The 20,439-nt window shown below is 37.8% G+C and overlaps 1 protein-coding gene across 1 annotated transcript in view; it reads right to left on the bottom strand.

Annotated features, from left to right (window-relative positions):
* Positions 1–3,504: 3,504 nt before the first annotated feature.
* NNT (nicotinamide nucleotide transhydrogenase) overlaps positions 3,505–20,439 on the bottom strand; it is a 41,882-nt gene continuing 24,947 nt past the window's right edge. The window contains exons 17-22 of the mRNA XM_066181118.1: positions 19,992–20,171; positions 15,733–15,892; positions 14,313–14,394; positions 6,653–6,771; positions 5,815–5,930; positions 3,505–4,595 (exon numbers count right to left, since the gene is read on the bottom strand). Of these exons, the coding sequence (XP_066037215.1) occupies positions 4,446–4,595; positions 5,815–5,930; positions 6,653–6,771; positions 14,313–14,394; positions 15,733–15,892; positions 19,992–20,171 (807 nt within the window). The 3' untranslated portion in view covers positions 3,505–4,445. The remainder of the gene's footprint in view (positions 4,596–5,814; positions 5,931–6,652; positions 6,772–14,312; positions 14,395–15,732; positions 15,893–19,991; positions 20,172–20,439) is intronic.

The following is a 20,439-nucleotide window of genomic DNA, read 5'->3' as shown; positions in this document are numbered from 1 at the left end:
ATGCTGTACTAGAGTTCAACCTCAATCTCCTTTCAGAAGACAGTTCTTACTGAGTGTGAAGACCCTTCAGTCCTTCTGTCCTCCAGTTCCTTTGTTGCTTCCTTTAATAGGGAAATGATTGGATAATAACCAGTTTTATGGAGTTTTTTGTCAACAAAGGACAGGAAAAAATGGTCAGGAGACAGACAGGGCCTTTTCACAGTATCACATCTAATTGCAAAACTTCACACTCAGTAAATGTCATCCTTAGCACATCTAACAGAACTGCATTGTGTATAACCTTATTTAAAAGCCATACTTACATGTGAGGTAAAGGGCTGATCTTTACAGCATGACTCCTTTAATTCTCTGACATACAATTCCTTTTCCTCCTTTTCTGGCCCATTTTGACTCTATTATCAAAAAAAATTGACATCTTTTCTACCTTGTTTACATAATATTCTAAAGCCAGTTGTAGTTGGTAAATAAGGTGTAATAGCTACTTTCCACATACTTTTCCAATTAAAACTGCTTTGCAGAAGTATATAGAGTTCAAAAAAAGTGTCAAGAAGTATGAATTTAAAAATTAATAATGTAGAATTTACACAGCTATTTCTCTAATAAGTGAGTAAAAATGGGTATCAACATGTAATTTATGTATGCTGTGCAGAAAATTGGACTCTGAAGTGCCAGGTTTCAAAGTGACATAGAGGCCTACATCCAGCCCTGGAGTGTATGAGGTAAAACAAAACCGATGAACTGTCATTAAAGTAAGAACACAAAACTAACTCTGCATACATTCAGTTGAAGAACATGATCCCACTCATTCTCAAGGAACATGTGTCTCCAGGCAAAAGTGAAAAAGAGAAAGCAGAATAGTTGTTTCCTCTAACACTTTTTCCTGATTACTGTCTTCCCATTAGCTAACATTCCTCACTGTCTTTGCAACTGGAGAAAACACTTTCCTTCAAAGTCATTAGGATGATCACCCTGAAATAAGGGCTATAAATTAGTCCATTAATTTATCAAGTAACACATTAAATTAGTATTTTTGGATTGTTTCTGCTGCTCCAAAACATGACCTTTTTCAGAACTTGGAGCTTGAATTATTATGAAGTCCATTTATGGAAACATGTATGTATCTTCCTCTCAGGAAGAGCCATGCATCACAACAGCCTAAGACAGCAATGCAATATATCCCCTGGGCAGCTGCAGAGCAGTTGGATTATGCAAGTTATTACCATTTGTAATTTGCTTATTCACAAACCACCCCACACTAATCACATTGATGGAACAATACTCATTGCAAGTATTATGAAATGGGTATTTGAACTGCACTTCTTGGGTACCAAACAGAGGACTCAGACCTTGTTCCACTCAAATCCCCTTCTGTAAAGTTTTCCTGCAGAATTTGAAAGCTTACACAAAAGCTCACACGTGCTGGTGGTGCAAAACACTCTTGATTTGGCATGTTTCTTTGAATTGAAATGTTAAGATTGATCACTACAAATAACTGAGCCTTAGAATGGAAGACACTGAAATACATTCCCTCATCATCTCTTATGCACTGCAGATCTGGAAGACTACCTCAGCAGCTATTTTGGCACTCTAGAAACAAACCAAGCAAACAAGGCCTTCTGTGCTGAGGACATGAAATCCATTCCTATTTGTTTAAGGGTGTTTACTGTGGATGACCTCCAATCTAAGTCCTACAGACTAAATGTTCCTTCATGGTGCTAATATATCTTCTAGTTTCAAAACACCCAGGTTTGTGTGCTCCAAGAGTGCCCTGCAACAGAACCGAAAACGTAGCAAGTGGATAAAACTCCAGATGCTGGGGTTTTTATTCAAACTTAAAAACAGAAGCAGGTTCAGTCCCCAATTTCTCTATTTGAATGAACCAGAATTACATGCTTGCTGCATGAAACCAATATAGGAGGATACATGACTCATTAGATTGGAATTTCAGAAACCACATCATAGGCTAAAGCAAGAATCGGAGAGATTGACAGATCACAAAACAGAAACATTGCCACTTTGTAAACAGTAAATTTCCCCTATTTACAAAAAGATTCAAAGACAATTTAACAGCACAAATAATTTTGTACTTCTCAGTACAGAAAGTAAGAAATGTGTTTCTTAGAAATACCATATTTTATAAATTTAACTTCTAATCTAAGTAAGTCTCTGGCTCAAGAAGAGTGGAAAAATGATGAAAGATAGTTGGGCTTCAGTTCTGTTTTCAGTTCATCTTCCCCCACGCATCCCCTCCCTTTCAGCTGCCTCTGATGTTCAATGTGGTTTGTCTAAGATAAGAACACCAGGTGGGTATTGCAGAAGGGACTGGACGCTTGCACAATTAATGCATTCCAGAGATGGGGGAGCACATCAGCCTACAAATGCGTATGAAATGCTTCTGGAGACTCGGACAACTGGGCAAACTGGTCTCCTGAGGTTGCAGGCAATTCCAGTAAAGGAAATTCTAATTACCATTGAAAAGGAAAATCTAATTACAATTTTTTAAAAAACTCATTTGTTCCCAGCTGGAAGAATTGAACATTGTAACACAGGGAGGCTGACATCTCCACCAAGAAGTTCAAATGAAAATCTGTACCAATCCAATCAAATCGGACCTGTTTCCAGCAGGGAACTGGGTCAAATTAGTGAATCTTTCCAAAATAAATTTCTCTGTAACTTTAGTAATGTAAAAATTTGAATTAAAAGAAATAATTTTTTAAAAAAAGGAAAAACAAAAACTACAGTAAAAATTAAAGTTGTCTCAGTGAGTCATGGACACACGCTGCAAACTGCAAAAACTCCACAGCTTAAACAGAGACAGATGTCCTGCATACTCTCGTTCTTGCTGATCTGATTTCCATGGCCTGCTTGAGTCAGGCTAGAGCAAGCACCTCTTGGGTGATAATAAGATGATCGAGATAGGGTAGAGAGGGGAAAACCTTCACAGCAGCAGCCAGATCCATAGGAGACAGGCTAAATCTTTATCCTCTGTCACACCACGAGCCCACAGGCTCTGTGTACCTGCTTCCTTCTTTCCATCAAGTGGGAAGACAGATTACTTCATGAGCCAATGCCAGGCTGCAGCCCCTGGAAGAGACCTCCAGTCTGGACTGCACTGAACCTTGAGGAAAACATGATATTACTGAACAAACTGTCAGATGGCTAAAATTATTCACTTATCACTCACTTTGAAGGTAGAAACTGAAATCATCACAGCAATCAACTCAAAAGTCTTGCAGAACTAAAAAACAATTGAAGCAAACTATATGGTACCTGGCTCAAAGGGATAGGATTCATCTCACACCTCAGCCACTGGAAAATTAACTACCCAGACCAGGCAGTTATTCTAGCTTTTCTTTTTTCTTCTTTAATCTCAAAAAATCAATGTATCTTGTTCAAACACTCTCAGTTGTCTAACCCTCTTCATTTACTAGAAAAGATAAGTGAAGTTGCTACAGTCAGGTGACAGTCATACCTAGAAGGAAAAAATGTAAAGAACCAATGCAATTAAAAAAGAAAAACGAAAAATAATATTTTATTATGATTTCCATTCACTGCAGCCTTCAATCTCAACATTCTTTGGTGGCAGCTTGATTCTCTTAATTTTTAAAAGTAATCTTGGACTAGTTACCTACTCAGGAAAAACAACAGGGGAAAACAAAGACAGTAATCAACAGAGGAAAATAACTGACTTTTTATTAGCACTTCAACAATTATCTAGTGTTCCAAGGTAAAGCACATGTTAAAGAGAACCCTAGTACTAGTGATCCAAAGAAACAGAATGGGGTTTTTATCTGAGTACAAATAAAAAAAGTGTTCCCCCTCCCCTGTTTGCTAAAAGTAACTTTACTAAAATGTTCCTGATTCACAGCATCCATACAATCCCCAAAAGAAAATTATGCTTAGATCTCAAATCATATAAGTATCTATTTCAGAGAATGTCCTGAGTTCGAAGGGACATGCAAAGATTTGCTTCTGCTGGCATCTGTTTGAAATTTATTTTTAAGTTTTGATGAAATCAACAGTTGCATTGTCTATACCAGCCAAAAAACAGCTTTGATGATAAGACTGAATACAGTTTTGGCACAGTATTTTTTAGTGAATTTCCATGACAGAAGTACAGACAGTAAGGAGGAGGAAGTCAGTAACTACTTAAAGATGGCCATGAGTTATTAGTTCCTTCTTGTAACAGCACAATGTTGACCTTAAAAAGAACATTTTCATTCTCTTATGCATTGTCTCATTGGAGATTTAGTTTGAAGGGCTAATCTGCCCATGTTTTTATAAAAGTCTATATCCCCTGACCGAACTACATCTCCTAGGAGTCAATGCAGACTTCTCCAAAAGCCAGCTGCCTGATGAGAGTGAGAGATTCTTCTACCTCTCATTTTCTGTGACCTCTGTGACAAAACTGTAGTTGGAAATAAGAGCAGAATACAAATCAGTATTTAGCTTTGGTATGATTCCCTGACTTTGGCCTGCAGGGCATCACAGGTCTTCTTCGCATCTCCCAACAACATAGCAGTATTGGGCTTGTAGAAGATGGGATTGTCCACTGCTGCATAACCAACTCCCAGAGATCTCTTCATTACAATGACCTGCACATAAAGAGTTCATGCTTGAAACAGCAAAGCACAGCCACCACCCTTCCTCAAACAAAGGCAACACAAAACCAACCAATAATATAGGAAGAGAAACTTCTGATCAAAACAGGATGCTCACTGCTATAAAACAGTATTTCAAATTTTAATATAGCAGATAAATTGATATCCAGACCAATTTCTGAAAAATTTTGTTGTTAAAAACAATGTTACATTTCAGATTAAGAGATTGTGGAAATTACACATGCATTTAATCTATTCCATTTAATAAAGTCAAAGCAAGACCACTTTTGATGTGGCCATCATCCACTGACAACCACAACATTGAAGGGTTTTGAGACTTTAATTTCAAAGTGTTCAATTCCCTGACAAAATTCAGATAAGTGTTCACATAAATACTTGGTGCAACAGTCTCTTTACTATTTATCTGTATTACTTCATACATGGGACATTTAAAAAAAATCAGCCAGTTTTAGCTATTGTCAAATTAGTTAACTATGTCACCCTCAGCAGAGAAACTGAGTTTTACCTTAACTGTATTTGCATTTATTTATCAAATTGCAATATATGGCTACACACACTGCTGATAAATGTATATGCCTGTGACTGTGTACTTGAATAGACAACCCACAGAACAACTGAGGCCACAACTGCATTCAGAAAAAGGTATCAAAGATTTCACACCAAGGAAACACAAGTATATATACTTTAGGTTAGAGGAAAACTGTTAAGGAACTAAACTATTGGTTTAACTTGGATAGTCTAAGTTCTCTACTTGACTCAGCCATGCATTGTTTTGGGTTTTTTTCTGGTTTTTGGATAAGGATGTTTGTTGTCTTTTATTTATTGCTTTTTAATTTTATTTAAGCATTTTATTCATTCTTGCATTTCCACCTCAGAATTAAAGTTGCCAACTACAAACTTAACAAAACAGGTACTTTTTTCAGGGCAGAAATGTTTCAGGGCTGCAGATGTAAGCACTCTAACTGATCTTTTCTATTGCAGTAATCATTTGTCTCACTGAAGCACTTGATGATGATTATAAAATCATGAACAGTGCATTGCACTTGCAAAGCACGGACCATTTTATTGGACAACTTCGAGAAAGGCTTCTTGTGGAAACCAGAAAAGTGGAAGAATCCTGTTAGTTTATCCTATAAACCATGTTTCAAAAGCTTGCTAAGAGTAGGTGATAACTGAACTCTGTTAATCTCACCTGTTTGGACTTCCAGACCTCAAGAACTGGCATTCCAGCTATGATAGAGTTCGGATCTTCCTGAGCTGCTGAGTTAACTGTATCATTTGCACCAATTACAAGGACCAAGTCAGTTTCTGCAGCAAGACAAAAAAACACTGATGAAAAATTATCTGAAATGAGAACACTGAGCTGATGAACATTCTAGGCAGAAGAACCCCTAATGGTTAAGCATGCATGCAAGTATTTTACAAACTTATCAGGCAAATTATATGTGAGAGTTCAAATACGCTGCCAGCTACCTCCAACAAACTGCACACATCCACAGCCCAGTTCCAAGGGACTCATTAGACCACCCTGCCACACAAAATTTAAATCCTTTTGATATTTTAATATGGTTGAATATTAAACATAGTATCATCACTTTCAAAATTTTTTGTGCCTGGCTTTTCTTTTGAATATTCTTCTGAAAAACATTTTACTAGCAAGCTGCCTTTTAAATAAAGATACAAGAAAGCAAGAAGTTGCCAGTACAATGCTGTACAGGTTTGCAGCACATGACAGGGTTCAAGTCATCCACAATACTTGACCTAAAGAAGTAACAATAATTTTCCTCCGAGGAAATGGGGCAGTAACAGAGATAACGAAGATATTGCATGGCCATTTACTTCACAGCTACAAGCAATTAAAACAAAAGCTCTCCCTACTCACATCCCCGAAAAAGACCTCTAATCCTCTACAAAGAGAAAGTGAATGGCTTGACTTCTTGACTTTTTATTGTTAAAAATCCCTGTGCAGTGCAAAAACAGAATCAAATAAATCATCCAGTCTACTGGAAACTTATTGCTCACATGCTAACCTGGGAAGTCTTCATTGATTTCATCCATTTCCAGTACAATATCATAGGGAACACCAGCTTCTGCTAGCAGTACATTCAGCTGACCAGGCATACGGCCAGCCACAGGGTGAATTCCAAACCTAAAAGGGAAGAAACCCAATTAATAAGTTTGGGCCACTGTGTTTTATACATTAAAATTGTCACCTGTGACTTACAAGGCTAGAAGTTCTTAAGTACAAGCACAAATGGCAATTAATAAAATGAAACCTATTAAAATTTAACAGTTCACTTTCCAAGCAGCACCGTGTTTCAAACCTTGTGACAGGTTTTTCTGGGCTTTTACAAATGAACCTTTTAACTCCAAAACTACCATCCACACGAATATGTTTTTCAGGTCACTTACATCACCAAAAACATCACAGTCTAAATAAAATTGCCATGGAAAAAGGCAAGGGACTAAGCCACCTTTCTGAAGCAAAACCACTCCTAGACCTAGAGATGCCCTTGGCAAATGACTTTATTGACACAGGTATGTCCAGAGTATGTACAAGAAACACTTGTATGAGCACTCTTAATTCAACAGAAAAATTAACAGGGAATCCACTTCAAGCACAAGTCAATGCTTTGCTGAATAAGGTTAACATGCCACTTTCTTCTCAGAATTGACCTTAGGAGGAAATGAAGAGGGGACAAAAAAATGGATGGGGAGTGAAAAGGTGGAGAGCTAAGAAACTGTAACAGTTTAAGTATAAACATTTCATAAAATGTTTTCAAAAGAGCTCAAAAACAACTTAGAGAAAAAACACTGCTCATGAGTTACTAAAACTTCAGATAGACCAACAGAGTGGCACCTGGGGTGCTCAGGCACATATGCAGTTCCCTAAGAGTGAAAACCTGAAAAAGCCAGAATGAAGATGTTAAACTGGTTTAGCTGCAATCACCAAAGGTATATTTGGTTAGAAGCAAATCTGTTTCCTGTTGGTACTCTTCTGATTATCTACTGGCCCTTACAAGCAAGGCACATCCATGTCTACCGTCCTGTGCACTTTCTGTCTTGCCGTCTCCAGAGCTAGCACCAGACGGAATGGTGACTCATAAACACCAGAAGTGCCTCATATTAACATTGTATGGGGCTGAAGATGTTTAATTCAGAAGCCTACAGTTACTTTGGAAGAGAAGGGAAAAAGCTTGGATTTTTGAATTCTTGCATTTTGGAAGAGAAATTTCTGAACAGAAATCAAAGTAACTTGGGAATTAAATGAAAGTATTTCAGAATTCTTCAGAAAGGAGAGAATTACTAATAAATCAATTTGCCATGACAGATAGTCATATACGTCTATTTTCAACACCACTGTGACGGGAGTGGATAACAACACTGATGGACCACAAGTCACAGTCCAAACAGCACAGATCACTTGTGAATTGAAGACTATACAAATACATCCTTAAATGGGCAACTGAGCACTCCATCATCAAGGCAACATAAATACAATAAGAAATGAGACAATTGGAACTCTAGCAACAAAATTAATGACATATGATTAATCCACATAACACTAGATACACTAAAAATTTAAGCTCTAGGTCGACCAGTAGGATAAAAGCTACTTTTAAAAGGAATGCTTTTAAAGAAGAACGGGAATATTGTACTCAGCTAGTAAACATTTGGGACCCTGTTGCAAAGGCCAATACCTAGAATCAGAAGGAGAGCAAATACACAGCACAAAATACTAACACCTTATGTTTCACACCACTCACTCAGTAACACAAGCCATGTGTAGTACTGCAGATAGATCTCAACTATACCAAATTTGATCACTAACAGTACAGTAGGAGAACTCTTATTCTGAAGTACCCTTGAGAAAACTCTTCACTCCTCTGGCAGTGAAAATAGATTTTCCAACAAAATTCTCTTTTGTGTCTAATAAAATTATTTGAGTGCCTTTGTGACCAAAGCTGCTTTGGCAATACACAAAACAAAATACTCGTGAGGTTTCTATTAAGTACTATATACACATACAATCTTATTTCAAGGGCTGGAAAGCCAAAATTTAAGCTGCCAAGAGAATGAATTTCACCTTTGACTTCGCCATTCTTGGCAATAGGGAAGGAAAGAAGAAAAGAAAGGGACAAATTATCTTCATGCAGGAAGAGTTATGGCACGAACCATCAGTAGTTAGAGATTTCTGACAGACTCTGCTTGAAACCACATACTGTGTATTCACAAAGTTTGCGAAAGCTGCTCATATAAAAGCTTTTTTGGACAAATATTGAAGTGACTCCCAAAAGTCTGCTTGTAAGAATCTGTTAACCAAATATGACAGTAGCTTGCCAGTATTACTCGAAACTGGGTGTGCAAGAACATCCAAAACAATAATTAAAAACTAAAGCTTCTCTATGGCTCTCATTATTTCACAAGGTAACATTTACCCACCCCTGGAGTGAAATCGGCCTGTCCAATAGAAAGCAAGATTCAGAATTCAGGTAACCATGCAAAACAGATACCAAAAATCCTTGATTGTTCATAATGTGTCTAACAAAAGCAGCAATCTTGCCTCCAACTCACAACAGCAGCAGCTCTACAAAGCTATGTATATTTCAGCAAGAACATTTTGTTACATATGCTGTCTCAGATGTTTATAACATGAACCTCATTCATATTCAAAAAATTTAACACAGAAATTATTTTAAAAGAGAAACATGTTTTATGGCAGAAAATGCTTACAAGTGAAAAATTGTGAAGTTTTTTTTTTACTCCTTTGCCATCAGTAATGCAGGAGCTCCCTTAGGTTGGTTGGTTTGTTTATAAATCAAGAAGAAATCTTAAATCAGAACACAAAGTCACAATCATGTTGTGTATGACTTGAAACATTATTATGGTGTTTCACTGAAACACAGAATTCAACAAGATTTTTTTCTTTTGACCCTGACAGCATGAAGTGGGGCTTGCTTAACACCGACAGTTCCAATTACTGAAGTAAGTGTTCATCACCTTGCTATTCACACTTCATAGGAAACTAGCTTGGGGCCAGGATATTCAACTTTTTAAACCAGCCTCTACCTTTTAGTTTTATAAAGGCAACACAGCACACAAGTTTACATTTTGAACTTTTTCAAGTAATACAAAAAGTGCAGCATTTTATTTTAAATTTCAACTAAATATCTAAAACTCCTGACATACATGTATCTAGTACTTTCAGCACAGAAAATGCTTCATCTGGAGTTGGAGGGGATAGAAAGGACTGAAGGTGGCCAAAGTAGTATGAAGTTAGTAATATCAAAAAGACAACTGTAGCATGAAAAAATGACTGAAAAATCTCAGAACAGAAATTACTTTTCATACATCTCACAAAGTCAGTATCTATCCTTATTAGAGCTGGCCAAATAATATTCTTGTAATCAATACTGAAAGAGCTGGCTCACAAGAGCAGCACCTAACCTAGTGAAAAAGTGTTTCAGGATCACTTCATCAATGTGAAGATAGGGTTCCTGTCATTATACCAAAGCTGGGCAGAACATCTGGCTGGTGCTTAATTTAGCCTACTCAACACTTTAAATGTAATTCCCCAAGGGTTTTGCCTCACATCTCATTGTGCCTCCTCACATCTCATTCACTTTATTTAAACACCTCTCTGCAGCTCTGTTTTCAGTACAAACAACAATCCATTATTCTAGGTAACAGGAAGAGAAAAAAAAACCACAAACAAACTAGATAAACAGAGAAGTGCATCATTCAGGTATTCCCCAGCTTGAATCCTGCCATGTAACAGCTGCAGTGCAGCATGACTCAGAGTATAATGTTTATTACACATATGGATGACTCTAGGTTGCAAGCATCAACACACAGAGCTAGCCCAGCTAGCTTAGACCTGCAGTCATGCTAAAGGCAGCATATGCCCCCCAAACCAGTCCTACAGCATGGACCAAGCACGGTGGCTCTGCTGCAGTCAAGCCAGTTAAATTTAAATTGAGTTAGATAGGTAAATTACACATACTTAAATGATGGCTGATACTGGCTCCCTATTTCCAACCACTATCGTTTATGACAGCAGGGACAAGATCCAGATGGATCTTAGCTTTGTGCAATAGCCTTCCCAAGAACCCAACTACAGGCAAAGATCCTGCTTCCACAAGCACCATATACTGACCAGGTAAGTCATCCAGAGGTGGGCTGACCCATATGGAACCAACAGCACACCCACAATACTTCTCCCAAGAGCACACAGCTACAGCGGCATCCTTGAAGAAGCCACCAGGCACTGCATGGTTTGCAAGATCTAACTACAGCAATAAAGCACCAGAGCTTTAAACAGACATGTTGGACTCCAGCTGTCCCTTCATCTGCAGCATTAATAATTCAGAACCCATGCACCAAAGATTACAACAAACAAAGAAATGACACACAGGTACACACTTTGTGTTTTCATGCTGTGTATAACTCAGTTTCCCAGAAACGTGCACCAGCACACATTGTTCTTATGCTGCCACTCATCAGTGACAGTAATTTCCATCTTGCACAGGTGAGCTACACAGTGTAGCTAAGGCTGCTTGAGACGAGCATCTTAACAGCTCATCCTTTAAAATTCTTTTAGATTTTCTTGTAGAACCACAACTGATGATGGCTTTAAAGTGATACCATAAACAGTTGTAAGTAATCAGTCTTATTTATTAATTTGCAGATTAATGTGTAATTGATACTCATGCACATGTTCGATTGCTTTCAAGAAATTAAAGAATGAAGAAAACAATCAGAACACTAAACACATTTTATTAGAGCTCAGCCACTGAGGTATCAATAAAAAAAATTTAAAAGCACAGGTACAACACTAAATCAATACTACCATATTTTCAACAATGTAGAAAACTCTTGTTTTCATGTGTTCAAAAGTAATAACATTCTCCAGCATCAAAAGACAGAAATCCAGGTCCTTCAAGATACCTACCTACAAAAAGGTTAATAAAACCCAAACCAGAACACTAACTTACTAGCAACAATTTTGAAAGGCTGTTTAAGAGGCCATGTGCATGTTTCTCAACTATGAATTTCCAGAAAATCAACTTATTAACTATGTAATTATTTAGAAAGTCTACACGAAGCACAATTTTAAGAGTCTTTCCATACCAAAAGGCATTTTTCTTATAAAGAACATCTTACAATGCAGGAGAACAAAACATATTGATAGAAAATGTCTCAGGAAAGTCATACTGTGGTAAGAATTAGGACAGTTAACTGGATGTGGATATGGACAGCATCAACAACCCTTGCATATATTAGAACATACAGTTTTAGACTGTAATTATGCTTCTATATATAAAATTACTACAGAATATAATTTTATTATATAGAAAAAAACCAGAATTTCACAAGCAGGGTTCGACAAACAACATAACATGTGGCTGATGAACTTTAGTAAGGCAAGAACTCTCAACAATTTACTTGCTTCTAACTTTGCAGAAATACAACACCAGTTGTAGAACAGCCATTTCCTCTCCAAGGCCAATAGATTCTAGGGGCTATGGGATTTAGCCTATTAAAAGTTTTGTTGTTTATCCATCCATGACAAGGGAAAGCTATACTCTAGCTCAGTAATATCCAGCTTTCCCTGTGACTTTACTAATGCATTAAAGATGTGATCTGCTGCGAGACCATCTCAAGTGAGCAATGATGTTAGCAATGCAACTGAGTAACTAAAACAGTCTAAAGTTTCCAAAATCTCTCCTGTATTTCTAAATTTAAATCCTAGTCAAAGGTTACACATCATGTTATATAATCTGCAGTCTTCACTGAGAATGTTATGGCTATAGGCAAAGCAAATTAAAACAACAGCTTCTCTGGATCAGTGGTGAGCCATGACGCAAAAAAACCAGACCATATGACAGTCACAATTTTTCTTGGCACACGATGGGCATTACAGACTGATGCAATCCTGTGTCCATGCTGGCAGCCCTCCACAGAGTGTGTGTGAGAGTGTCACTACATCTGGATGGTGAGTGCATTAGGGTCCCGAGGCACTTCAGGCCTACTGAAACCAGAGGACAACAGCTGCACTCAATGAACACCATGGGAGCTCAGCAAAGTGATGAAAGGCCTGAATTACCACAAACTGTAAATACAGATTTATTTCATTAAAATACTAGGTAACCGCTTCAGTGATCCCTTCCTGAAATTTACTCATTTCAAGTATAAGCCATTTATTTCAAGGACTCATTCACTTTTCTCCCCTGCAAAGCCAACATAAAAGACACAAAGAGTATTTATTTTTTTTTATTTCACCAAGGTTGGTCAAAAAGAAGCTAACCTCCCACAGAAGCACTGAAAGGAAAGCCAGAAGTATACAAGACTGTCATCACATTAGCCATGAAAGGGTTTTTTTGTTGCACAACTAAGGCATCTTCAAATGTTTTAATGCGATCTGGACACACACAGAGCTGTTGCTAAACATGGAGAAACAAGGTGTGAAGACTGCTCCAGGAAGCAAATACACAACCACATACCCTCATTTCTCATGCATGCACAAACAAATACATCCATAAAGCAATTTTATACGAAAAATTGCAAAATCCTGGTTAAACACTAACGAGTTATTGCTGTTAAACCCTAGAACTCTGCTGTTATCCAACGCAATGCTGTAATATGCTGCAAAAGCTGACATGCAATTTTTTAATAAGGTTGGAAATGTAGTAGAAGAAAAACAAAACCAAGAAACGTAATTACTAGAGGACTGATTCCAAAGGGGAGTCACCATCTAACTGAAATAAACATATGGAAATCAGAGAATGAGTCTGGCTAACCAACATCTGCCAAAATACCTTGTTTGAAATGAACACAGAGTCTTAACTGATTTTAAAATATTAAGTTATCATAATTAGAAAACAAGCAAAATTTCAAAAAAACAGTAAGAAAGACATAACATTTGCTTTTCAGTGCTTTCAGAATCTGTAAGGTCTACAGAAAATCTGAGGGAGGAAAGGACTTGAAGCCAACACTGGCAACCCAAGAATTATCTCTGTGTTTTGGAGCAGCACTACAGCCGAATAAATTCATGAGACTGGAGACATGCACTGCCATAATCCTTTCATGAGATACTCAAAGATCTCTAATAAGCAGTCTTCCCTGCAATAGCAGAATCTTACAGGAACCCTCTAAGTGTAGGTCTAGGTTGCTTAATGGTTTGGAGTATCTGTCATAACAAGGAGATGCTGAAAACTGGTATTCTTCTGCCTGCAGAAGAGAGGGAGCAAGGGAATCTTATCGCTGTGTATGAATACAGATGGAAGGCAGTAAAAAAGATAGAGTCAGATTCTTCTCAGGGGTATCCAGGGAATGGGCAAGAGGAAACAGCTGCAAATTGCAACACAGAAAAAACTGGTTTTACCCTAAGGATGACTGAACATAGTAAGAAACTGCCCAAAGAGGCTGTCAGTCTTGGTCTCTGGAGACAAGATATTCAAAACCCAATCGGAAAAGATTCTAGGCAACTTCTCCAGTTGATTCTGGCCTGAGCAAGGGGGCTGGATGAACTAGACAATCTCCAGAGATCTCTTCAACTTTGCTATTCTGTGCCTCCATCAATACTGAAAAAAACTGCTTAACCAAAGCTCAGACTTTTTAGAGGTTTTAATGGAATTAAAAAACCAAACCAAACCACCTGTAATACTCTTCATCAAGGAAAGCACTTACCTGACGTTTTTCCCTTGTTCTCTCAACATCTTCACCAGATCAGCTATTGGGTACTGAGCTTTTGCTGCACATAAACCATAACCTGAAAGAATTACAAAATTTTAACCTATTTTCCTGTTTTAGTGCAGAAAGACTAGTTGCAGACAGTAAGTATACCTTCCACACAAAGATATGTTCTCATAATTACAAATAAATGAAAGAAATAAAAAAACACACATCGGATTCTCATATATTCCTACCCTGACCACTCTCTCTTAATTAATCTCTTTTTTGATCTCCTGACCACTTATAGTGCAGGGATTTGACCAGTCAAACTACAGAAGCACTTATTTCACCTTCACAAAAAGACATGCTCCTTTCTCTATCAGAAGAGAATATATCAGGGATATATTTTGAAAAATTGATAAAAGGGCAGTTGCCAGATTACTTCACAACCATTATCCTCAACAGAATTTCAATCTGCACAATGCAAACCTAGTAGCTGGATATAGCTTTTAGCAGCAAACAATCTTTTCAGTCTGTCTGAGCTAATTCATCATAGCAACTATACCTAGGAGAAAAATAAAAAGCCTATATTATTAATGGTGTCCTCAAGGTTTGACCACAGGAGAAAGAGGCAAAGTCCTTGAAGATGATAGCAAGCTTCATTAAAAACAAAGGTAGGTTCCCAAATTAGAACCCTACCTCACTGATGGTCTCATTAAACTTGAAGAAAAATAAGGGATGACTTTGTACTTTAGCATTCTTCACCTTCCAGTGCTAAAATGAGTTTAACATGATAGTCATGCCATTCAGTTGAAGGAGAAGTCTTGTGTTCCTTTCAGGGAACATGCTACTGAACAACGTGAACAGCCAACATAATTGGTTCAGACAATTCAGGATTTGGTTTTCAGGTTGGGGTTTTTTTACTTTAACTACAGTATTTATATTAACTACATTTTAGATGGGGGTTTTTGGCCTTTTTTCTCCCATAAACCAATGCAGAATTGAGCAAGTGCATAAGAAATGTAAACAAAATCCTGTCTTTCAGGATTTAACAGACAGATATATTGGTACCACTGGTGCTGTAGTTGTGCTTGGAAATTCAGTTAATTTTGTGTACAGCTGATGTGGTGTAAGCTTAATTTACAAAAGATTGTCTTTGTTTTGAATAATTTAAAATGCAAATAAAAAGGACAAACTCTGAAGACACATACACAAGGAAAAATGAAGTGGCACATGTCTCTGCACAGGGAAATGATAGCTGACAAGAGAACTAAAATAAATCACATGGACCCAGTCAACATCTGATATGCTGCTGTCATGCTGCAACCTCAGGCTACCTTTTTTCGGTTTGTTTCGTGTTTGTTTGGTTTGGGTCTCTTTTTTTAAACAATTGCATCCTCTGAACATCTTGCTGTATAACTCCAGAGAATCTTACCTGGAGTAATAATAATACTATTGGCTTCTTTTATCATTTCTACTGCGTTGTCCACACTGATTTCTGTATGAGTTCCAGTAATTTCCATGGGTTTCCCACCAGCTGTTGACGCAGTGCCATAGCCCCCAAGAATCACATTTGCAAGGGAACGGTTCATAGCCTGAAAGACAGGATGGTTTTGATCACATAAAGATGAAATCAAAAAATAAAAGTGAGAGTCCACAAAGAAAAGTTCTGACTAAGTTTTCTGAAAATATTAAAGGCTTCCTGACAACAGTCTTTATAAGCTGATTTGCCTTCTTATAACCCAAAGACTCTTAAAACAGTTTACCCCAGCAATCAGCAAACACCAGCTTCAAATGCATTACATTACACACGTAGTGGGAGACCACCAATATTTCTCCAAAACAAAGAACAAAACTATGCAAATAGCAAATATTGGTCTCTTTTTGTTCTTAAAAGGGAGGAATATGAAAGAATTCATGTTAGATGACAGAGTTTCTAAAAATCTTTTTGCATTGGTATATACACGCACACATGTTTTTGCAAGATACTTTCCATAGTTTTTAATCAATTCAACATGTAAGCACAGCACTACTCCATGACATCATGGAATCCACAAAGCTCTTACAGGTAGTACTAGAGAAAAACTCCTAGAGCAACAAGACAGGAAAACACAAAAGCAACTAATGAGCCACACAAAACCAGCCACATTGTAAAGTACTGAAGGGGGCCACTAACTTACTGGCTGACCACAAAAGGAAAACAAGAGATTTTAACTAGAAGGTTTAAGAGAAAAACACACCCTGGAAATCTGGCGCTATTAGACACATAGCCAGGAAAAGCCATTGACTAAATGCTTTCTTTGGCACGTCTACTTGTGACTGTGGTCCCAAAGCAATATCTGTCAATAACTGGAAATAGACAAAACTTGTAACTACAGGGGAAAAAAAAATTTGAAGCAGGAAAAGAAGAGGATAAAATGCTTCTTTAATTACACATATGAGTCATACATCTTCTGTACTAGCTGAGAAACCATGACTAAATTTAGGAATCGATCTGGAGAGACACACATATAAGTGGGAGAAATCACCCCTACAAAACTGTGCTTCCAGATGTCCGTTCTCCACTGACATTTCAAATCACTCAGTTCCACAGGTTTTTTGCTATAGCCTCAGAAGATGTGTCATTCTTTGAAATTTATCATAGCAAATAAGCAGAATGATGATGTCAGAAATTTTGTTTTTCCTGGTAAGTCATCACTGTTCCAGATACTGTAAGGGATGCACACAAACACAGTGAAATCAACATCTTTTACTGTCTGCAGCACACAATAGTTCACATGCGCTAAGAACACACTGTCTTTGGCATCTTTCTCAACATTACAGCAGCTGTGTCAGACTAGGCTGGTAAGACAGCCTAGGCAGAAGAATATTCGCTTCAGATGTTGCACATGCCAAGTTTACAGGAAGCAGAGCACTTTCTACAAATATCTAAACCAAAAGACAACAGTTAGACCAAGTCAAAGGGAAAAAATGAAGTAGATAAAATATTATTAGAAATCTGAGAACCAGCTAAAAGCCAGCATGAGTTTAAGCACCCTTGCCTGGCTCCACTGCAAAGAGCCAAGAACATCCCTTCCAAGAGAAAATGTGAGAGGCACAGAGCACCCAAAACCTTATCAAGCCATGGTTAACCAACATAGCTGGGACAGTGTGAAAACTCTTCTGCAGCCTCTTCCATCCTCTTTACCACCACAGACCACAAACACAGAGGTATAAACTGCAGGCTTCATCACTCACTGACAATCCAACAACTGACAGAAAGTCCTCTATGCTGTGCATCGATAAGTAACAATGGCCAGGAGCTTACAGTCCAGAGAAAATCTGAATCCTGAGAACTCCAAGTGCTTCCACTGTGCCCACAGAAACTACATAGCTAATACATGAGTGGTCAGCATACAATTTGTAAGACTAACAGAGTTTGTCCCCTCTCTTGCTCTGTTTCATCAACCCAGATAATGGTTCCTCTTCAACCTTTAATTTCTTCTGCATCCCATAATGATTCTAATACCAGAATTGCAATCATCAAGTACTCCCTCTGGGGAAGAAAGGAGGCACAAGGATATGCTAACAATCAAATGTTCTGAAGAAGATGTATTGTGTTGGTGTCTTAGAAGAGTCACAATTCACAGGATGAGCAAACAGTACATGCCTTTGCTTTTTGAAGTTAAATTCTCTGTCCTTACATGAGTTATCAAGTGAAGCTTTAAGAGATTAGCTAGACTGCCTCTGGGTGATTAAGCTACAGTTTTAATTGAAATTAATAGAAAAAATGTTGCAAAAATAAGGTTTCAGCTATTAAATTCTTTCCACAAGTACCTTTTCACCTGCACTAGTTAAGTATCCATAAATATACTGGTTTTGACAGAAATCATACTAAAGAGTAGGTGGGGGGGAATAAAACCAAACTGACCAAAAAGCAAAACAAAACAAAACCCCACAAAACCAAACCAACCAACAAAAAAACCCCAAACAAACAAACAAGCCACAAAAAACACAACAAACAACAACAAAAAAAAAGGGGGGGGGGGAGGGGGAAGGGAAGTGTTGCTTCATTAGCACAGGTTGAAACACCAACAGCAGAATTCATTGACACTCTTGAACATTTCTGTCTCCTGAAATGCAGATTCAAGACAATGATACTGAATTCTCTCATTATAACAATTCTTTTAAAAGTAATGATTTCTATTAAAGGAAATAAAGCAGAAAAGAAAAATTCTGATCTAAGAGCATGTTATTCTGCTTATTGTGCAGAAATGATACCAAATAACTTTCATTTTACTGGTTGATGAACTTCAGTTGTCTAAGCTTATATAAAACAGCACAAGATTTCTAGACACTACCTCAAAAACTAAACTTCCTGTAATCTGAGAAACATAGAGGGAAGCTACTCTGTCACTACCTATTTTGCTAACTATTCCCCCAGGCTTCCTATTTACCTGGCTTCCTCCAACCAACGCTGTAAGTACTTCAAAACTCTCTTGTGAGTGCTAAGAGAGGTGAGCAATATTAAGTAAGGAAGGAGACAGTAAAAGAAAAATAAAGGTATAGATAGATTACTGGTAAATACATAGCGAACAGTTCACATTTTCCCTAAGGTTTGCAAGAATTCCGTCCTTAAGGAACAGAGTTTTCATACCTGTGTTACCCATAAGCACTATTTTTCCTGTGATATGGACAAACTTCCTGAATGCATACAACTAAATATATGAGCTACATAATTTGATTTCCTTTTGATAAGGAGACAGAAAATGTTCAAGAATAAACAAAGTTCTTTGAAATTCATATCTGGAATTGTTCATTTGAACTCACTTTCATGTAGTTGCACAAGAATAACTTTTTAAGCTTTTCTGAAATTCTTCCTCAAGAATGATGAAAAAGTGTGATACCGAACATTCCTAACATGGTAACTATACTATTTGTCAGTGGAGATGAGGCAAAAGATGACTGCCAGAGATGACCAGAAGAAAACGTCAGACAGGAGAACTGATCACACCAGAGCACAAGGGCAGAAATGAAGCAGAATTACACAAGAGAGATTGAGGCCGGCAGCTGTTGCACCGCAAACACTTTTCTTTAAACCATTACCTCTCCATCTCTGAATACAAGACTTTTATACAAATGTTCCAGAAAAAAGGAGGTCATTACTAATAACACAATACAACTCTCACACCAAGTTGAAGTTCAGCCTTGCTGACACACAGGCACATCAGCAGTGAACTCGTGGAAGCCTGCTGCCACCCCGTGGAACTCCAAAGTAGCTGCCCTGAAGAAAAGAGTACACCTTCCTGCACTCCAAAAACCAAACTGTAAATCACTGGCTAACCAATAGCTTTTTAAATGAACACACTACTTAAAGTATCTCCTGCTACGTATTAAATCTAGCTTAAATTTAACCACATTTCAGAAGCTGTAAGACTAAAAAGTAAACAGCTGACCACAAGTAATTATGCTTCTTTGAACTCAGATTCAAACCCTTAATGCTTAAGTCAATGCAAGGGCTTTCCTCAGTTTTGAGATATGTCTCTCACTAAAGCAAAGAAAAATGACTGACATCTAGTCCAACAGTTTCAATCAAGAATTTTCTAGTCTATAAACATCTAAGCGTTTGAGATCCAATGGCTTATCTTCCTAAGAAACACGGTTAAAGTTTATTCATTACTCAGCAAACAAGCATAGTTTCTGTTGACTTCTTACCACACACATGATGTAAGAAAGGATGGCCCCAGAGGAGCCGATGAGTGCACCAACAATGGTCAGCAAGTTGTTGTTCAGGAGAAAGCCCTCGGCACACAAAGCCCATCCAGAGTAACTGTTCAGGACAGTAATAACTACAGGCATGTCAGCACCTCCAATAGCTGCTGTTAAAGTGACACCCTGGAGAAGGAAAGAAAATACTTCAGTGTCAGCAACAACTTAGGAGAACACCCAAAGACACTCAGCCTGCAGCATTGAAAAATAAATATGGAATCACAGAATGGTTTGTGTTGGAAGGGACCTTAAAGATCAGCCAGTTCCAACTGCCCTGCCTTGGGTGGGAATGTTACCCACTAAATCATGATTGCTTAGGGACCCATCCAACCTGGTCTCAGACACTTCCAGGAATGGGGCATCCACAACCTTTCTAGGCCACTATCAAGTTCCT

This window comes from Chamaea fasciata, unplaced genomic scaffold (genome assembly GCF_029207755.1).
Source record: "Chamaea fasciata isolate MVZ Bird 193981 ecotype frontalis unplaced genomic scaffold, bChaFas1.0.hap1 SCAF_4, whole genome shotgun sequence".
Lineage (NCBI taxonomy): Eukaryota > Metazoa > Chordata > Aves > Passeriformes > Sylviidae > Chamaea > Chamaea fasciata.
Note: the sequence above shows the minus strand (reverse complement) of the source record. Positions and strands in the feature narration are given on the sequence as shown.